At 52.4% G+C, this 17,603-nt stretch overlaps 6 protein-coding genes across 6 annotated transcripts; 5 read left to right on the top strand and 1 right to left on the bottom strand.

Annotated features, from left to right (window-relative positions):
* Positions 1–568: 568 nt before the first annotated feature.
* Positions 569–2,998, top strand: ALT_4102 (uncharacterized protein; the record flags this gene model as incomplete). Its single annotated transcript, XM_033558292.2, has 5 exons — positions 569–1,329; positions 1,391–1,650; positions 1,706–1,840; positions 1,900–1,990; positions 2,053–2,998. 5 exons carry the CDS (start codon positions 569–571, stop codon positions 2,996–2,998), a joined length of 2,193 nt encoding a protein of 730 aa, XP_033414183.2.
* A 3,606-nt stretch (positions 2,999–6,604) lies between these two features.
* ALT_4101 (glycoside hydrolase family 5 protein) lies at positions 6,605–7,910 on the top strand (the record flags this gene model as incomplete). Its single annotated transcript, XM_033558293.2, has 3 exons — positions 6,605–7,324; positions 7,381–7,795; positions 7,843–7,910. The coding sequence occupies 3 exons, from the start codon at positions 6,605–6,607 to the stop codon at positions 7,908–7,910; spliced, it is 1,203 nt and encodes a 400-aa protein (XP_033414184.1).
* Positions 7,911–8,382: 472 nt separating this feature from the next.
* ALT_4100 (cysteine hydrolase family protein) lies at positions 8,383–9,063 on the top strand (the record flags this gene model as incomplete). Its single annotated transcript, XM_033558294.2, has 1 exon — positions 8,383–9,063. The coding sequence occupies one exon, from the start codon at positions 8,383–8,385 to the stop codon at positions 9,061–9,063; it is 681 nt and encodes a 226-aa protein (XP_033414185.2).
* Positions 9,064–9,434: 371 nt separating this feature from the next.
* Positions 9,435–11,438, top strand: ALT_4099 (putative C6 transcription factor; the record flags this gene model as incomplete). Its single annotated transcript, XM_033558295.2, has 4 exons — positions 9,435–9,484; positions 9,555–9,974; positions 10,023–11,034; positions 11,085–11,438. 4 exons carry the CDS (start codon positions 9,435–9,437, stop codon positions 11,436–11,438), a joined length of 1,836 nt encoding a protein of 611 aa, XP_033414186.2.
* Positions 11,439–12,090: 652 nt separating this feature from the next.
* Positions 12,091–14,010, bottom strand: ALT_4098 (choline dehydrogenase family protein; the record flags this gene model as incomplete). Its single annotated transcript, XM_033558296.2, has 1 exon — positions 12,091–14,010. One exon carries the CDS (start codon positions 14,008–14,010, stop codon positions 12,091–12,093), a length of 1,920 nt encoding a protein of 639 aa, XP_033414187.2.
* A 1,603-nt stretch (positions 14,011–15,613) lies between these two features.
* Positions 15,614–16,403, top strand: ALT_4097 (cutinase family protein; the record flags this gene model as incomplete). The annotated part of the gene is made up of 4 exons (XM_033558297.2): positions 15,614–15,683; positions 15,730–15,818; positions 15,873–16,087; positions 16,142–16,403. The coding sequence occupies 4 exons, from the start codon at positions 15,614–15,616 to the stop codon at positions 16,401–16,403; spliced, it is 636 nt and encodes a 211-aa protein (XP_033414188.2).
* Between the last annotated feature and the right edge of the window lie 1,200 nt (positions 16,404–17,603).

The following is a 17,603-nucleotide window of genomic DNA, read 5'->3' as shown; positions in this document are numbered from 1 at the left end:
GACGGCCCAAAGGATTCAATCTATCCAAACCGGAGCAAGATCGCCCCAGGGCCTCGGAGGAGGCATGATCGACCCTTTTCCTTCTGCGATCTGGAAACTCTCTCATCATCGAGTCCCGACAGGTACCATACTATAATTCTATCTACGTACCTGACCTATGAGAGTGGTCGTTTCTTATCCTGCAGAAGATCTATCGGTGTCCGTCGAGGCGAACCTCATCCGCCTTTCAACTCGACTCCGTTCCTGCGGTCGCAAGCTAACCATCTCACCGATCTCTTTGGTGTAGCCAATTGCATACTTGTGAATCGCTATCAGTTTCGGCTTCCTTTGGTTTTATCGCTCTGATTTCTACTTTCCTTGTCGCAGAACCAAATTTGATCAATCACGAGGATTCCTAATATTAATTAGAATAGTCCTATGCAAACTCCGCGTGGTCTATCTTGTCACACAGACAATCTTCCGCTTCTCCTCTCCTCTTTTCCTCCCTCGCGTCCATCCTTCTCCCATCTGCCCGAGGCAGGGCGGTAGGGACGAGAGCCTGGACAGACCGCACTCCGGGACGCACACAATGCCTACATATCCTATCCGGCGCAGGCCCCGCGAGTGCAAGACTTGCCTACCCTGTCGTGCGAGTAAGGTCCGTTGCGATCGCAATGTACCATGCGGCAATTGCGTCAAGCGCAACTTCAACTGCTCCTACGGCCGTCCGCCTCCCAAGGACCCATATCCGCTATCTACACCAACAGCCACGACTGCGACGACGACTCTGCCTAAAACTCCGTACTCCTCCTCTCTACCGCCGTACACTCCGGCTTACCAAACCACGAATATCTCGGGTCGCGATGCTTCCTTTGAAACGGGGACAGGCACCGATTCCACTCCCGATCAGGAGCCATTGTCGGATACCGTGATGATCACACAGGGAGAATGGGATGAGATTAACGCCAAAATGCGCGCAATGGAACAGATCCTGGGCAGTTTGCACTCATTGTTCGATACACACGCGCGGAGGAAACCCGATAATCCCGCCACGGACGTCTCCCCCGAAGGAGAAGGCTCCCCGCGGTCTGAAGGCATCTATGAGCCCGACGTGCTCCGAACGGGCTCCGTCCATATAGGGTCGAGGTCGGCACTCGTTGACATTTTGAACAAGTCGAAGGTTTCCGAGGACACTGCGCAGGCGCTGCCCAAGGATGACCTTCTTGCGGAGCTGGCGATGGGAAACGAGTCGGCCGCGTATCCTTTCGTCGACCTATGGTCGTCGGATCCGTATACATTCAACATCGCCGGCGTTTGTGGAGTATTACCCGATGATGAGCAATGTCGAAGGTATGGGAATTGGTTTCGGTGGTCGATTATTTCGCCTTGCTAATCGAGGTTTTCTCCGCAGATTTATGGGGTTTTATAGAGATATCGCAGCTGTACTGTATCCGGTGCTTCCAGATGTCGCCAGGTTAGAACAAGATATGAATCGGCTTTTGCGAGGCCGCAAGGCAGCCGGAGGGGTGTACCGTCCAGATACCAATGGCTTGGTCAAACCATTCGGGATGAGCCTGGCGTTTCTGAGTCTGCTCTTCGCCGTTCTAGCCTCCGGATGTCAACTGTCCGATTTGCCAACTAAAGAGCGGCAGTTGACCTCCTGGGTTTATGGTGCGTAATCTTCCATCCATCATCGAGTGACAGTCCATGGCTGACCGTCTTCCAGTTTCCTGCGCCTATCAGTGTTTGCGAATGTTGAACTATGTGTCGCAACCAACGCTTGAAGTGATCCAAGTTCTGTTGATCATAAGTCACGTCTTGTCCTATAACATGAACGCGGGCGCGTCATACACGTTGCTAGGTGAGCGATCTTCTTGCTTGGCAGCTTCCATGACTCCACACTCAACGACATACTCACAGGGATGACGGAGCGCATGTGTATGGTCCTCGGTCTTCATGTCGAATCATCAGGCTTTGCGCGTGATGTTCAAGCGGCTCGCAGGAGGGTGTGGTAAGTGTGATCCCGGTTGCCGTTTTGAACACGAGTGGCACCATTCTCATGATGCTCAACAGGTGGGCAATGGCTTTTCAGAACAGTCATTTCTCCTTGGCATACGATCGGCCATCAATCACGATGGTTAGTCAGCCGGAAATTCCATATGATCCCAAATCGATGCCCGGTCATCGATCGTATTTCGAGACGCTTTGCCGGCTAGTTTCTGTCATTCTGGAATTGCTGCGCATGCGAATGTATCCACATCATTCTCAACTGCGATATCACGAGATTAGAGAGTATAAGCAGCGATTCGGACGAATCATTGCCGAAGGCGTCCCGCATTTACGCTCTCCCGACCATTGCGCCACTCTGGCGGATCATATCGAGCGGACAGAGTTACGTCTGCACTCGTCGTACTATCTCTCCGTTATTTGTCGCGTTTCATTAGACCCGGATGCACATCTGGACGACGAGCGGCGGGCGATAATCCGCGAGGATTGCCTGACGAGTCTGATGAACACGATTGATGCATTTGTCGAGCTGCATTCGTTCAACCCGCACTGTTCCCGGACTTGGATCAGCCTGCAGCGCACAATCGCATCTGCCTTTCTGCTGGTTGCACATCTCGAGGACCGATATCGCGCTCGAACGTATGACCTCATTCGGAGGCTTGAAATTGTCCTGGCGGATCATGTATACGCCGGAGGACAAGAGAAGCAGAACAGCCAGACGGAGTCTGCAAAACATCTTGCCTCGTCACTCCGTGCCCTCCGGCAAATCGGCGCTGCATTGCGTGCTAAGGAACCCGAGGGATTGGGATCGGGCTCCGAAACCACCAACACGGTTTCCAGCATCACCACCCCAATGCCGATCCCTGTGTCCTCACCGTCGGTCACTCTCAGCACCACAGCAGCTCAGTTCTCCGGATACATTCCTGCGCCGCAGGGGAAGAACATGCGTACCATCCTCGACAGCGTGTCCGACGTGATGTTATTTCCCAGTATGGGCATGGCAAATTTATGACACGCGATAGAAAGTCCTTTCGTACATTTAGCCCCGCATTTGACACATATACCAATCTCTTGAGATTATTATGGGTGGTAGGCGAATCCCATCAATCCCGCATATATCCGTTTAGATGAGGTCGAGAAGCATTTTCACGGCGGTTCTGAGCGTTTGACCTTACCATGCTTCTGGCAATTTTTTTTAAACGAATGTCGCATTGTCTCACTTCCGAAGCAAAACCCATCCCCGAGTACCTTCCTTACGAGGGGCTGGAGTCCCCTGAATGCTAATGGTAGGAGTGGGTGAATGAGTGGTCGCTCCATGTAGGTAGTAAGCTGGGTAAGTGCCGTATTTGTAGTCGACGAGGCGGCATTACGGGTCCCCCATGCACTGCAACCATGCGCCCCTGGATTGTCATCCACGAGTCTAGGTACTCTCAGAGATCGCCATGAGAACCGCTGGTTGACTGGATGCGGATGGGGTTCGTGCTTAAGCCGACCGAGGTATTCCCGCTTCGGCCGACAACGAATCTGTTGATTGTCTGACGCTGACTTTGCAGATATGTTCAGGTATGTATCCGTTCTTATTTGGTTGTAGAGTAGGAAAAAGGAGCCGAGCCTGGATTTCTGATTGTCCATTCCTTTTGTTTTGACGTTGTGATTCATCTTCTCGCACTCAAGTCAGAGGACCCGTCCCTCAGCTCTTCCTTCATTTTCCCTTTCGAGACTAGACGCTTCTCCAAATTCATTGAAACTTGACATCTACTTACTTCGGGTTACACTGAGATGATAGATCCCCTACATCTGTCCTAGCCGCATATAATCATACCCACAACCGATGTATGAGTGACCGTAGACAATGGGAGGTCGGCTAGAATGGCTGCTGCTGACTAGGGTCGCATCTCATGATGTACATAATCGTATGGGAGCAACTTGCCAACCTCATTTTCATTCCGAAGCCACTCTGCAGCAAACCAGCAAATCATCAAACGGAACTAACCAACTGCTGCTTCCGAGCGGAGCCCCCCGTCCACCCGAGAATAGATTACAGGGGTCTCTCTAGCTGGAGAGTCTCGCTCGGGTAGACAGGCCAGACCCTAAGGAACAGACAACGGAAGTTACTAGGCCAAGACTGCCTTAGCGGAGAGGTAATTTACTTGCCATATCAACTCCAAACATGGCTTTTGAACAGTTTAACACTAACTCTAGTGGGCTGAGGTTATTGTCCACTGTGCAGACAGAGTAACAACCAGTGACAACTATTGCTCGATCGGCAAAGAGCGCTTCGGTTTCGACCGGATTTCATCTTTTCTTAGCTGCGGTTGTTACGGATACATCCGTTATTTTCGGCTCCGAGGCAGGACGCTGGTGGAACTTAAGGACTGTATATCTGACACAAACCGGACATGGATGTTGCATAAAAGGCTACTGCTCGGGAGTTGGCTCACCTCCCATCCTCCCATCTCTGCATGCTATAGTCATACACATGATGAATTGAATGTGGGATCGAACAGCGTGGGGTGAACATGCCGAATGCGCTCAAGACACTTGAGCAAAAAGGTGTTAAGACTACCGTTTCTAGCTAGTAGAAATGATGGTGCAGCAGATATCCAGCACGATATGTGGTCGAAGCTCTCGGAGCCGAGAGTCGAGATACGAATGTCGCCCTGGATAGCGTATCAGTACTCCGTACCTCCCCGCACACCGTAAGTGAGAGATGGAGTAGTCACGCTAGTATGACTCTGCGCCGTGCTGGGGATTTCCTGGGTCGGGATGGTTGATCAGATCATCTTTGCATTCGGATGAAGTCGAACCTTGCGTCTGAACCATGACAGCGGGTCGCGTCGGCTTCTGATAAATGGAGGATCGTGCCATCAAGCGCTCGGACGCGATCCCGAATTTGACCGTACGCAGCGATTACTCGTGGCCATTTATCAAATGGGATCAACTGAATCAGGTGGTCAGCGAGATAGTGGCTGCAGTCCATTGAGCAAACAGAAGTTATCAAGGATGTGCTGAGTTGATTTCCGATCAGGGAGCCGCGGAATTCCCTGCACACAAGGTCACCGACGAAAAGCTGTGCACTTCACATGCGAGGCTCTACTGTGTGTCCTGTCAGATCTCCCCGGTATCCGACAGTGAGGGGACAAGATGCAGCTCTTCCTCGACTACCGAGTTCATGCGTGCGTCAATAGTCTGACGCCCTGCGGCTAGTTCTCTTGGTTAAGGTGCTATCTCGTTGGTGCGATGAGACCAGTATCGTTGGATGAATCGTGCGCTTGCAGGCTGTACTGCTGTTCTTGCGATGTTCTGGTCTCAAATTTCAAGTATATATCCAACATCCTCAATGTTGTATCTTGGGGAACCAGGAGTGTGACAATTCGGACCCTCGACTAGCTGGTTCATGTTGACACTGCAGTGGCCCCGTCGGTTCGTCTCATTGACGCATTCATGGGCTGATACCGGGCCCGGCCCCATCGTTCTTGGTGGTAGTGCACTAGAATGCGGACGAGTGAGTAACATATGTGATAGAAGATTGGGTCTAGGGACATACTAAGAATGGATTGTGGACAAATAGTCATTCATCTCGCTTGCCGCCTCCCTGGCCGTGTTCGATCCAGTATCAGATGGTGTTTCCATCTGTAACCGGACTACGAACCTTCCTCAGTCCAGGTTGGATCGCTAGAGAACACTGACATCCAAAGGCTTCTGAGAAGAGTTCATGTGATGATTGAGAAGCCATTCTACAATCGTTCTCACACACCAACTAAGCAGTTTTTATGATGCTTCGTTCCGAGAGTAAATAAACATCGTCGAGAAACTGCGTGGAGAGACAGCGAAACTGAGCAGCATGATGACGAGTCTGATTGCTATCGTCAATTGAATGCAACTGAGAATTAAATCACCTTGACAGTTTATTAAGGAGAATTTCCCGGTATCATACAGGCGTTAATGGGAGAGGTGAGCTGAAGAATACCATTTTCCTAAATAGGCAACTCCTCGAGTTGACCGTTAGACGACGATCAGTTGTGGCCTTTAATTCAAGGACTCCTATGAATTAGACTGTTTGAGCTTATAGTGACTTCCCCTTCGAATTCAGTGGTCGGGTCATGTACTGCATTGTTGCATCTTCTTGCTTAGATCCTTTCTTCGATGCTACCGTACCAGCCGGGTCGCCCCTTAATTCCTCCAACCTCAAGTCTAGATCCGCATCAACACACCGAGCGCCGAAGATCGCCAGCCAGCAGGTTTCAAAATAGCCGTTCAATTCGATATTTGCCGATTCACGTTCTCCTCCAGCGTATCTCGGCAGTTTGATCTCCCTGTTGACTTCATGGACAGAATGTTAGCGTTAAGTCTCGCGCGACACAGCCTGCCTGGGGAAACCCGTGAGCATAAGCAAATGATCGGCATCTTCAGGCTCAGGGGCGGCTAATGCCGATGGATTTGAAGTCCTGAAGCGAAGCATTATTTGCCGTGCTGGGGCGCATTGATCAGCGTTTCAGATTTTGGGGTCGAAAATCAAGATAAATAGACTCCGTCAACATGTCTCGACAGAGTTGAGAATCACATATCTCTTTTACGCCGCTCTTTAGGTCAACGGCAGTTTATTGCTACAATCGAAATGATTAGGAGGCTCGCAGCTCTCAGCGCTCTATCGGGCCTGGCCACCGCCTGGCTGCCCGAGGTCAACAAGAAGATCACCGCAGCAAACGGTACGAACCTCTTCACCAGTTCAAACGGCAAGATCAGAGGCGTGAACCTGGGCTCTCAGTTTGTCTTCGAGCCATGGATCGCAGAAAAGGCGTGGTCGGATATGGGCTGCGGTGGCCAGAAATCCGAGTTCGACTGCGTCTCGAGCCTGGGCCAGGCCAAAGCGAACAGTGCCTTTGCGAGCCACTGGGGCTCCTGGATCACACAGGATGACATCGCCGAGATGGTAAGCTATGGTCTGAATACCATCCGAGTCCCTGTCGGGTACTGGATGCGGGAGGACCTGGTCTACTCGGACAGTGAGCATTTCCCTCAGGGCGGGTTGCAGTATCTGGAGAATCTGTGTGGGTGGGCTAGTGATGCGGGCTTGTATATTATTATTGATCTACACGGTGCTCCAGGGGCTCAGACGCCCCAGAATCCATTTACGGGCCAGTATGCGCCCACCGCTGGATTTTACCAGGATTACCAGTTCGAGAGGGCGCTGAAGTTCCTCGAGTGGATGACCACCAACATCCACCAGAATGACAAGTTCCGCAATGTTGGAATGCTCGAGGTTGTCAATGAGCCTGTTCAGGATGCTGGCAAGGTTGGCTCGATGCGGAGCAGCTATTATCCCAATGCTTTCAAGGTGAGTCGCTCTCATACAAGCACAGAGACAATGCTCACCCTCACGCTTGACCACAGAGAATTCGTGCTGCAGAGCAAAGCCTCAACATCGATCGAAACAACTACCTACACATCCAGATGATGGACAGACTCTGGGGCTCGGGTGATCCCAACGAGTCTCTGACTGACACCTACTACGCCGCTTACGACGACCATCGTTATCTAAAGTGGGCCAGCGTCGCCGTCTCCAAGGACAGCTACATCAGCACATCCTGCAGCGACCAACTCAACAGCAACACCCCGACCATTGTGGGAGAATGGAGTCTGAGCGTTCCTGATAACGTGCAGTGGAACTCGGACTGGTCGCCTGACTCTAACAAGGACTTTTACAAGAAGTGGTTTGCCGCCCAGGTCACGGCGTATGAGAAGCAGCAGGGCTGGGTTTTCTGGACGTGGAAGTCTCAATTAGGAGATTACCGTTGGTCGTATCAAGGTGGGCTGCTCCGTACCGATGATATGTGTTACGTGCTGACCTTTTAGATGCTGTTGCGGCTGGAGTTATTCCCACTGACCTCAACTCTCTGGCCGGCATGAAGGTGTGTGGTTGATGCAAAAAGCAGATCGATGAAGAGAGTCAGCAGGACTTGGATAATGTGTTAGAACTGATTTTAGTTCCCGTATGTACTTCAATGGAGAGTTCATATAGTGTGCCTCCAACTGGATAAAGCACAAGGCATCAAAGTGATACTCCGCAGCGCCATACTGATAAGAAATCATTTTGCTATTAAACACCTTACCTTCTCTTAAAAGACTTTGATAAAGCGCCCAATACAAAGAAACAATGTGACAGAATCAGGGTCATCACAAGGCTAGGTGTGCAATTGGTCAACAGCCGGTACCGGCTTGTCTGGAGCGGAACCGGGATGTTTAGATGTAAAAGGCGATCTGCAATCACAACCATACCTAAGCTCATCTACTTTTTCACGTTGCACTGCGGCTCATTCAAGTTGCACTGTATTCGCTAAGACTTGACGTTCTGCACAAGCTTTTTCCTCGAGCGCCACCCGGGTCGAGTGCAACATGACCAAAACCGCCCTCCTCGTTCTGGACATCCAGAACGGGATCGTCGAGCGCCTAGACGACCACGATACCTACCTAGCACGCCTCGCTCCTGCTATCAAAGTGGCCCGCGAATCCGGCATCAAAGTCATCTACGTCAAGACAGCGTTCCGGGAAGGATACCCCGATACACACCCGCGCAGCACCATGGGTACTCGAGTCCGAGAATCACAGTCATTCCGCGAAGGTGATATCGCCGTCGAGATCCCTTCCGTCGTGGCACCGAACGCCAACGAGCCGATCATCACCAAGCGCCGCGTGTCGGCTTTCACCGCGACGGATCTGGACCTTGTGCTTCGCTGTCTGGGAGCGGAGCATTTGGTCGTCGTCGGACTGGTCACCAGCGGTGCGGTGCTGTCAACTGTTCGGCAGGCTGCTGATCTGGATTACCAGTTGACTGTGCTGGAGGATCTGTGCATGGACAGAGACCAGGAGGTTCATGATGTTCTGATGAAAAAGGTGTTGTCGAGACAGGCGCAGGTTGTTTCCTCTGCAGAGTGGATGGCTGAACTTGATGATGAATCTGGGGAGAGAACAGGGCGACAGAGTGACAAGATTGTCCAATGCCAAGCTAGGGAGTCTGGCTCTAGTGAAGGCAAAATAAGATGGCGGGAAAGGAATTCATCAGGCCCAGTCGAGTAATCTCGTCGCCGTCTTGCGGTGATCGAGTTGAGGCCGGCTACAAATTTGTACACAGATTGATTTCTATCACAATCAACAGATTCACGCTGTCAATGACTAGATCCAGAAGTTTCGGTTGAAGTCTTACTGTAAGATCAGCGTGCATACAAATCCTTCCTACACACAGACACACATATTTGGCGTCTCCCTATTTTCTGCTTAGTCACCATCCAGCAGCAACAACAACGCGACTTCAAGTCTGAATTTTTTTTCCCTTTCTTCCTCGCTAATGCTACCATATTAGACGACTAGTCCACTCAGTATGGTTTTCCATTGCAATTAATTGCGCATGAGGTTGAGCCAATTGATGAATATCAATAATCATTTGCATCATGGTCGTCGGAGATAAAAGGCCACGGGCCGGGGCGTGCACAACTTGCCGGTAAGATGAATTACACTGAGTACACTTCGGCGTAGGAATAAAGCTGACCAACGCCAAACGCGCCGCTCAGAGTTCGCAAGAGACGCTGTGTTCCTGCTGGGGACAAGTACAATAATTGCGAACTCTGTTTGTCCCTGGCGATTCCCTGCAGCCTTAGTACGGAACCCGGGGTATCTGCTGCTGCGACAAATGGCGCTGCGTCGGCGGCCTATCATCACCCTGTAGCGGAGAAGCTGCCAGCGCCTGAACCTCCACGGGCTGCTGTGATCAAGCCATTGAGAAGGATCCAGGAGTTACCGCCTGTGGAACCTCTGCTGGATCTGTATTTGCTGGCCACGCCGGCTCTTTTTCTGGAGCTGGTGTCTTTGTATTTTCGGTCTATCCACAATGTTGCGCATACATTGTTTCACGAGGCCAGCTTTATGCGACTGTTGAATGAAGGCCGAGCGTCGTTGATGCATGTGCATGCCATGTGTGCGCTCGTTGCGAGGTACGTCAGTCGATGCTCAAACAGTTCGCAGAAACTGATCAATGGCAGATTTTCGAAGAATCCTATTTTCAATGGTGTTGCTCCAGAGTCACGTGGTAAGCTCTATGCCGGTGAGACCATTCGCTTATTCCAGGAGAGGGTGAACTATCCCAGCTTGGAAACCGTTCAGGGAGCGGTTCTTCTGGGGCATCTTGTGGGAGGAGAGGGAGATGCGCAGGCGAAGCAGGCCTACATCGGCATCGCCCGCACACATGCCGAGGTGCTCTCTCTATGGGCCATGCCGCCAAACTCCACCGTTGTGCATCGAGAAGAGCGGCGGCGGACGTGGCTTTCCATCCGGATTGCGGACCCATGGACTATCATTGACATGTCTGTGAACTCGGGGGCTTCTCTCCACAACCTCAATGTGCTCCCTGAGGTAGACGATGTGGCGTTTCACACCTATGACCCGGAACTCTTGCGAGAGGTGCCCGTTCCATCCTCGTCGAGATGTGACATGTGGGCGCAGATGGCCGGGACGTTGGACATTTACACCCGAATCAGCGTCCTTCTAACGCGACTCAGTCGTGGGGTGGTTACCTTTGACGCCTACCTCAGCGAGGTCCCCTTGTTGAAGGAGTGTCTGGACGGATGGGTTCGGGGATTGCCTCCAACATTGGCCTATAGCGCTAAGAATCTCGTGTTCTTTGCTAAACAGGGCCTGGGTCGGAATTTCCTCGCCATGCATATTGTCTACCATCATTTCCGGCAAATGCTTTTCTTTCCCTCCTTGGATGCACGAGCAGTTCGAAACGCAGCATCAACTGCAGATGGCATTGCTCAATGCAGAAAAAGCGCCAATGCGATCTCTGAAATCATCGATTGCTTCACAAACGTGGACGATTGCCAGCTCGACTACTTCCTTTACGGGCACGTGGCCATCGTCAGCTCTTGTGTCTACATGCAGGTTTTGATGCTGAGCGAGGAGTTGTCGGAGCTGGGTACCGCACGGCAGCGCCTAGTCTCGAACTTTGAGTACCTGATGGGATTGAAGACACATTGGCCCGCGGTCCGACAGTCGGTGAGTCGTCTTTTACTAACATGCTATGGTCTTGATGCTAACAAGTCTAGATTGCCCGACTCCGCGACTTTCAAACGACTTACCAAGATACCGTGAGCAATCCGTTCACCTTGGACCACTGGCTGGCCCGCTTTGTCATCGAGCACACTGCCATCCTGGCGGAGCGGCAAACACCCGGACCACAACCCTCGAGCGTCCCGCGAGCATCACAATACAACACCAGCGATGAGTCCGGGATCCTGGGGCTTACGGGCAGCCTCAAAACCGAGTCTTCGCTTCTGATCCCGCCGTCGCATACCCGAGTGTCTGACCGAGAGAGCGGCAAGTTGTCTGCTCTGCTCAATGATCACAGTCTGACCAGCGAGGCGCTCGTAAATAACGCTCTGAATTGGTTGTTGGAGTAGTTGCCCGCCAGCGCGCAGCTGAGCGAGTCTCGAGCTGCACCTGCACCATCGCAATCGTCCATACCCGGAAAGGAGTGTACCTGGTTTACAACCACTTCCGAAATAGCGTCTGAGATCCTTTCTGGCACTGATCATTAGCCGGTCTTCGGTCCTAATGGGATGACTGAGATCTGCACGACCATTTCTGTGGACGGCGTCGCGTCCATCTGCGCAGCACAAGCAGGGTCCACCACTATGGTTTGACGGTGGCATGATTGAGGAGAGACTGAAGTCGAATCGGCACTTACGTGTTCATCTTCTATGCCCGAGGCACAGAATGCAGAACTCATTTCGCCGCCGTGACCAGCCGCAGCATCACACGATGTCCCGGCATTTCGGCAGAATACGCAGAAAATCTGTGCCCTATTAATAAACCGGGTTTCGGTTCTCAGCCGAGATCCACTGATCAGTGACGCTTAGGTGGGAGTTGGGTAATGTGTGAGGAGGAAGTATACGATATGATATATACGATCGATAATTGTGAGTGAGGGTTCACAACCAATACACTATTGTACATGTACATAGAATTATTGACAGATTATAAACACGAAGTAATGCTCAGCCGTATGGCAATAATCCACATATGAAACCGTCTGTCCCACTATAACGAGGATCAACCCGCCAGCTCGCTCAAGATATCATCCGCCGCCTTCTCTGCAACCAAATACGTCGAAACAGCCGTAAACGTTCCCGGAATGCGCGGATACACACTCGCATCCACAACCCTTAGCCCCTGCACCTTGCGCACCCGGAACTTGCTATCCAGCACCGCCATCGGGTCACCATCTGCACCAATCGGACACGTCGAAGACGCATGATGCCCCCACGCCGTGTCCCTCACATACGTCTCGATATCCTCCTGGCTGACAACCTCCTTACCAGGCAGGACTTCCGTGGTGGGAACCAGCTGGCGACGGAGCGCATCACGCGCAAGCTCAATCCCCTCATAGATCGCCTGCAGGTCTTCGTCGGCCCCCATATCAAAGTAATTGTACACGATGGCCGGCGTATCCAGCGGATCCGCAGAGCGCAGGCTGACCGTCCCCGCCGTGTTGCGCGGGTGCGCCTTGAGAACCGCCCAGGTGAACCAGTCGTGACGCGCGGTGATGTTCACGCTGTAGCCCGGAAAATACCCGCGGAAGTTGACTGGCCCGCCGAAGACGAAGGCGTCGTAGGCGTTGTCTGCCGACACGGTCGACTTGTAGTACATTGCGGCGGCGAATCCGGCGGAGGAGTAGATTCCTCGGTTTCCCAGTAGGGGCTTGGATTCCCAGCGGTCCAGGCAGGGGTCTGACTGGGCGAAGGTGCAGCCGTGCAGGCTGGTCCAGTTGGCGGGGACGTGGGCCTGGACGCCGACCTCGTAATGGTCTTGGAGGTTTGTGCCGACGCCGGGGAGGTCGGCGACGAGGGGGATGTTGAAGCGGGCGAGTTCGTCGGCGGGGCCGACGCCGCTGAGTTTGAGGATCTGCGGGGAGTTGTAGGTGCCGCCGGCGATGATGACTTCGCGGGAGGCGGCGGCGGAGCCCGGGGTGCCGGGTTGGGAGAGGTGCGCGAGCGGGCTGGCGCGGTAGAGGTGCTGGCCGTCGAGGAACTCGACGCCTGTGGCGCGGGGCGGGGAGACACTGGTGTCGAAGACGACGCGGGTGACGTGGCAGTTCATCCGGACGTCCAGCGGGTATTTCTTGCTGCCGTCTGGATTGGTGGCGTCGCGTACGGCAGTGATGAACTCGCGGGGCCCGTTGCGGCGGCCGTCGGTGCTAGACAGAGGAATCTGGTAGTATCCTGGTTGAGTGTCGCGGGCGAGCGAGTCGGCGTTGGCGTCGCCTAGGAGCAGTGTCCCGAAGTTCATGAGCGTGTGGGTAATGTTCCCCAGGGCAAAGGCGCCGCCCGTTAGCAGGCTGAGCAGTTGCGGGTCCTTGAGGACAATGTCCAAGGGTGCTGTGTCGGTGTGCAGCCAACCGTCGTAGCCGTGGCCCTTTTGGCCCGGGAGAAGGTACTCGTTATGCTCCATGCGAACAAAGTACTTCCGCATGTTCTCCGGGGACCAAGAGCTGTCACCCGTCAGCGTGGCGATGTACTCAAAGTCGGAGCGGTCTGGATAGACGGCGATCATGGCGTTGTGTGCAGTGCAGCCCCCCAGCGTGCCTGTACGGGGATACAAGGTCCCCATCATGGTGGAGTTGGCCGGCGGGTTGAGACCGGTGTAGATCTCCCCGTCGGGAGTCTCGTAGCTGGTCTTGAAGTCGCGTGCCTGGCGCTCCTCATCGGCATAGTGGCGCACGAAGAAGTTCCAGGCCATCTTCTCGTCCTCGGACGCTAGGGCCGAGTATGCCGGCACGGTGTAGTTGACATTGAGCCCTTGGTCATCTCCTGCTTCGATCAACAGCGTCTTGTGTCCGGCGAGAGCGAGACGAGCGGCCAATGGACCGCCTCCAGCGCCGGATCCCACGACGATGTATTCATACCCGGTCAGATGGATCGCGGAGGTCAGGCCAGCGGCCAGCAGGCTCAACAGCTTGAGTTTGCGACTCATCGTTTGTCAACAAGACTTGACGATGACCGAGGGGTAGAAGGCAGTTTACACAGTTTGACGTGCCTACCCCTGAGAGATTATCAGGGACAGGAAGAATTCTCCGTGCATGGTGGGATCCGTTGGCATTTCGTGCTTGCGGGGAATCCAACGGACATTGAGCAACGACTGAAAAGGCGAAGATCACCGTGACGAAGGTTGACATTTCCTGATTTAGACAAAAGACGCTGATAAATAACTGCTAGCCTGCGAGTCAGAGTTCATCCTCGGTTGGTGGATACAGATCGCCGTGGAGAATACCTACTTTGTCATGGTGGATAACTACTCCTTGAACTTTGAAGCAGCGCGACGACAACAATCACATGGTACCTTGATAGTACATAATAAAAGAGACGGACTAGGCTACAAGGTACAGCGACGTGATGCATCCTGAAGCCTTCTGAGATGTCTTGCCTCAAGCCTTGCTGCATGCCAACATGGGCAAGTCACGCAATCCACCTGTGACAATCTGTTTTCAGACTTCTGCTGTGGATTCTCAATTTTGCAACAAATTAACAAGCCTCGGTTGCTGACATATTGATGCAGATATCGGAAAGAAGATTCTGGACTGTGGTCATGCTCTATCGACGGAAGAATATGTTCGTTCTGCTGTCAAAAAGGGGGTGGGCCTGAGGCCGCTTGCCCAGCATTAGCGTGTGGTTAATCGCCCAAGATTAGCGAACTCTCACCAAGTTGACTGAACTAATAGCTCAGGGATCGTCGTGGATGGATGAGACAACATATGAGGGTTTTACCAATGAGGAGCCAGTCGGCGAAATTTAAGCCGGGACTGTTGATCGACGTGTCTTTCAATGGCCTAAGGCATGCTCGACAGTCCAGCCAGTGCCAGTATATCATCACTTTATTATAATTTCGCGGCGTTAAAAAGTCGGAACAAAGAGGGGAGATACGAAATGCAACAGCCATCAATTCATCAAGTATTCCTGTCAGAATATCTGGCGATACCAAGAACGCAGACCTCGGACATCTGGTCCGGAAGAAGACTCTCCCCCGCATACAGTTTCATCTAAAACAACAGAAAGTCATCCTAAATACCGAAAGGAACCAGCCAAGCACGGTACATATCTTTTAATATACGATTACCGTGCCACTAATGGGCTTCTTCAGGTCATCCTCGACGCAGCCAAGACTTTTTGTGCGGAGAAATCGCAAAACATGGGGTAGAATCGTATTAAAACCCCCGCCAGAGGGTCACCGTGACCCTTTGCCAGCAGAAATGCAACCCTCCTCGACAAGGATGCGTGTATTTCGCCTCGGTCTGAGGGGCCGGAGGACTGAATAAACCCTCGCATCCAGATTCTGGCCAATGCCATCGAAAACAGCAGCAGTCCTACCGAGGATGAGGCCTCGTTTCTATACTTCGCTGGGAGAGAGGAAGAGAAATGCCGGGTCGACTTGTGAACAACTACCGTTGAGCAGCAAGATGTCCAAGGGTATAAAGAGAGCGTTCAGGATGCCTTGAGGATGTGGTAGATTCCAGACAGCAGCAGGAGCAGCAGCAGCATCATCACTGTCAGCAGATCAAGATCTCTCCAGTCCTCTCAAAATGAAGTTCGCACTCCTCTCCCTCGCGGTCATGGCTGTAGCCAGCCCCGTGGCCATTGACGTTCGGCAGAGTATGTGCCTTCTCCTTACAAACCAGTCTCCATGCTAATGAGACAGCTGCCATTGTTGGTGATGAACTTCGGACTGGTCCCTGCGAGCCCATCACTTTCATCTTTGCCCGGGGCTCCACCGAGCCTGGTCTTCTGGTATCTATACTTCATGCCAGTCCTCAATTCTGGTAGATACTAACGGAAGAAAAGGGAATCACCACCGGCCCCGGAGTCTGCAACGCTCTCAAACTCTCTCGTCCAGGCCAGGTGGCCTGTCAAGGCGTTGGACCAGCCTATACCGCTGACCTGGCCTCCAACTTTCTCCCACAGGGCACGAACCAGATTGCCATCGATGAGGCAGCAGGTCTCTTTAAACTCGCTGCGTCCAAGTGCCCCAACACGAAGATCGTCGCTGGTGGATACAGGTACTTCTCCCTTCGTTCATTATGACAATCGCGTAAAGCTAAAGCACTGTATAGTCAGGGCGCAGCTGTCATGCACGGTGCCATCCGTAATCTTCCCAGCAACGTGCAGAACATGATCAAGGGGGTTGTGCTGTTCGGCGACACGCGCAACAAGCAGGATGGGGGCCGGATCCCCAACTTCCCCACAGACCGCACCAAGATATATTGTGCTCTCGGGGACCTGGTGTGTGACGGGACTTTGATAATCACTGCTGCGCATCTCAGCTATGGCGACGATGTGCCGAACGCAACCTCTTTCCTCTTGTCGAAGGTTTGAGCATGGCTGCTCTAGTCACCGTCTATGTTGGAGACATCGGAAGACACGAGATTGTAGGAGGAATAGTACGACATCTAGGATAGCTTAGCAAGCAATGTCAGATGAACACTCGCTGCCTCAGGCTCAACAGTACACCTCCATGCCTCATTCCTCAGGTACCAACACATCCATTACCCTTTTAGGCCTTCCACTAGACAACAGATGAACCATTATTACGTCTTCCTCTCAACCAAAGGAACCGGGGCGGTAGTGCAGCGGTCGTACTATTGCGCAGAACTCTGCCACTGCAACTCCGTTGAGTCTAGAGTATGGTACCTCACTACCCAGACAGCCCCGGGTTCGATTCACAGTCCTCCCACTGAGAGGAGGAGCCTGGGCGGATTTCCAGTTGGCGGGAGTGCACCTGCCGCTGATGTTCCGTTTTGTCTCTCGCAATCTTTTTCCCTTTTCTTTTTTTATTTTATTCTCTGTTTTTTTTTTAGAATATCTTGCTTAAAGAGTGGGTAGTAGCCCGTGGCTTCTCTCTTTCTTGGTGTCTTGTAGTTGAAGCTTTTTTTCGTTCTATACCAGAAAGGCCAACGCAAAACACCTACCCCCAATCCTTTCTCTCATCTTAAGTCGATCATTCTGACAACCTTCACAGGGTCCCCCATATTCTCCCTTAATTTTGGTCTCGAGATTACTGGCTCAATAGACTGACAACATTGTCCGTTCCTTCCCTCCTTCCCACAAAGCGGCATTTCCAGTGGCTCCAGGACAATGGCGACCTGTATCAAAAGCAACAGAAGAGCCGACACCGTTTCCTACGAGCAGCTCGAGGGGTCACGGGCACAAGTATGCCTCATGCAGTCTCGGAAAAAGCAATATAGCTCGACATGATTTTGATAAACTCGCGTTCAGACTGAGACTCCCGAGAATTCATCGTCCTTCTGACATCTGTCCGACAATGACCATCACCCACTGACGTTTGTAGTACAGTAATTATACTGTAGTAAGTTGTTTGATGAAAATAAAGAACACGTTCTAAACAGCAGCCTCAATTGCAGACGTCAATGAACCGAGTCTGACATGCATTGCATACCCTGCTCAAATGAGGGGTACTGCATATCCATGGCATCCCTGTTGTACGAATGTCACAGCAGGTGGAGACAGAAAACGAGTATATTTGCCTTTGTCCTCGACAATTCCGTCCGTTTATCA

This window comes from Aspergillus lentulus (assembly GCF_001445615.1).
Source record: "Aspergillus lentulus DNA, contig: Alt08, strain: IFM 54703, whole genome shotgun sequence".
Lineage (NCBI taxonomy): Eukaryota > Fungi > Ascomycota > Eurotiomycetes > Eurotiales > Aspergillaceae > Aspergillus > Aspergillus lentulus.
Note: the sequence above shows the minus strand (reverse complement) of the source record. Positions and strands in the feature narration are given on the sequence as shown.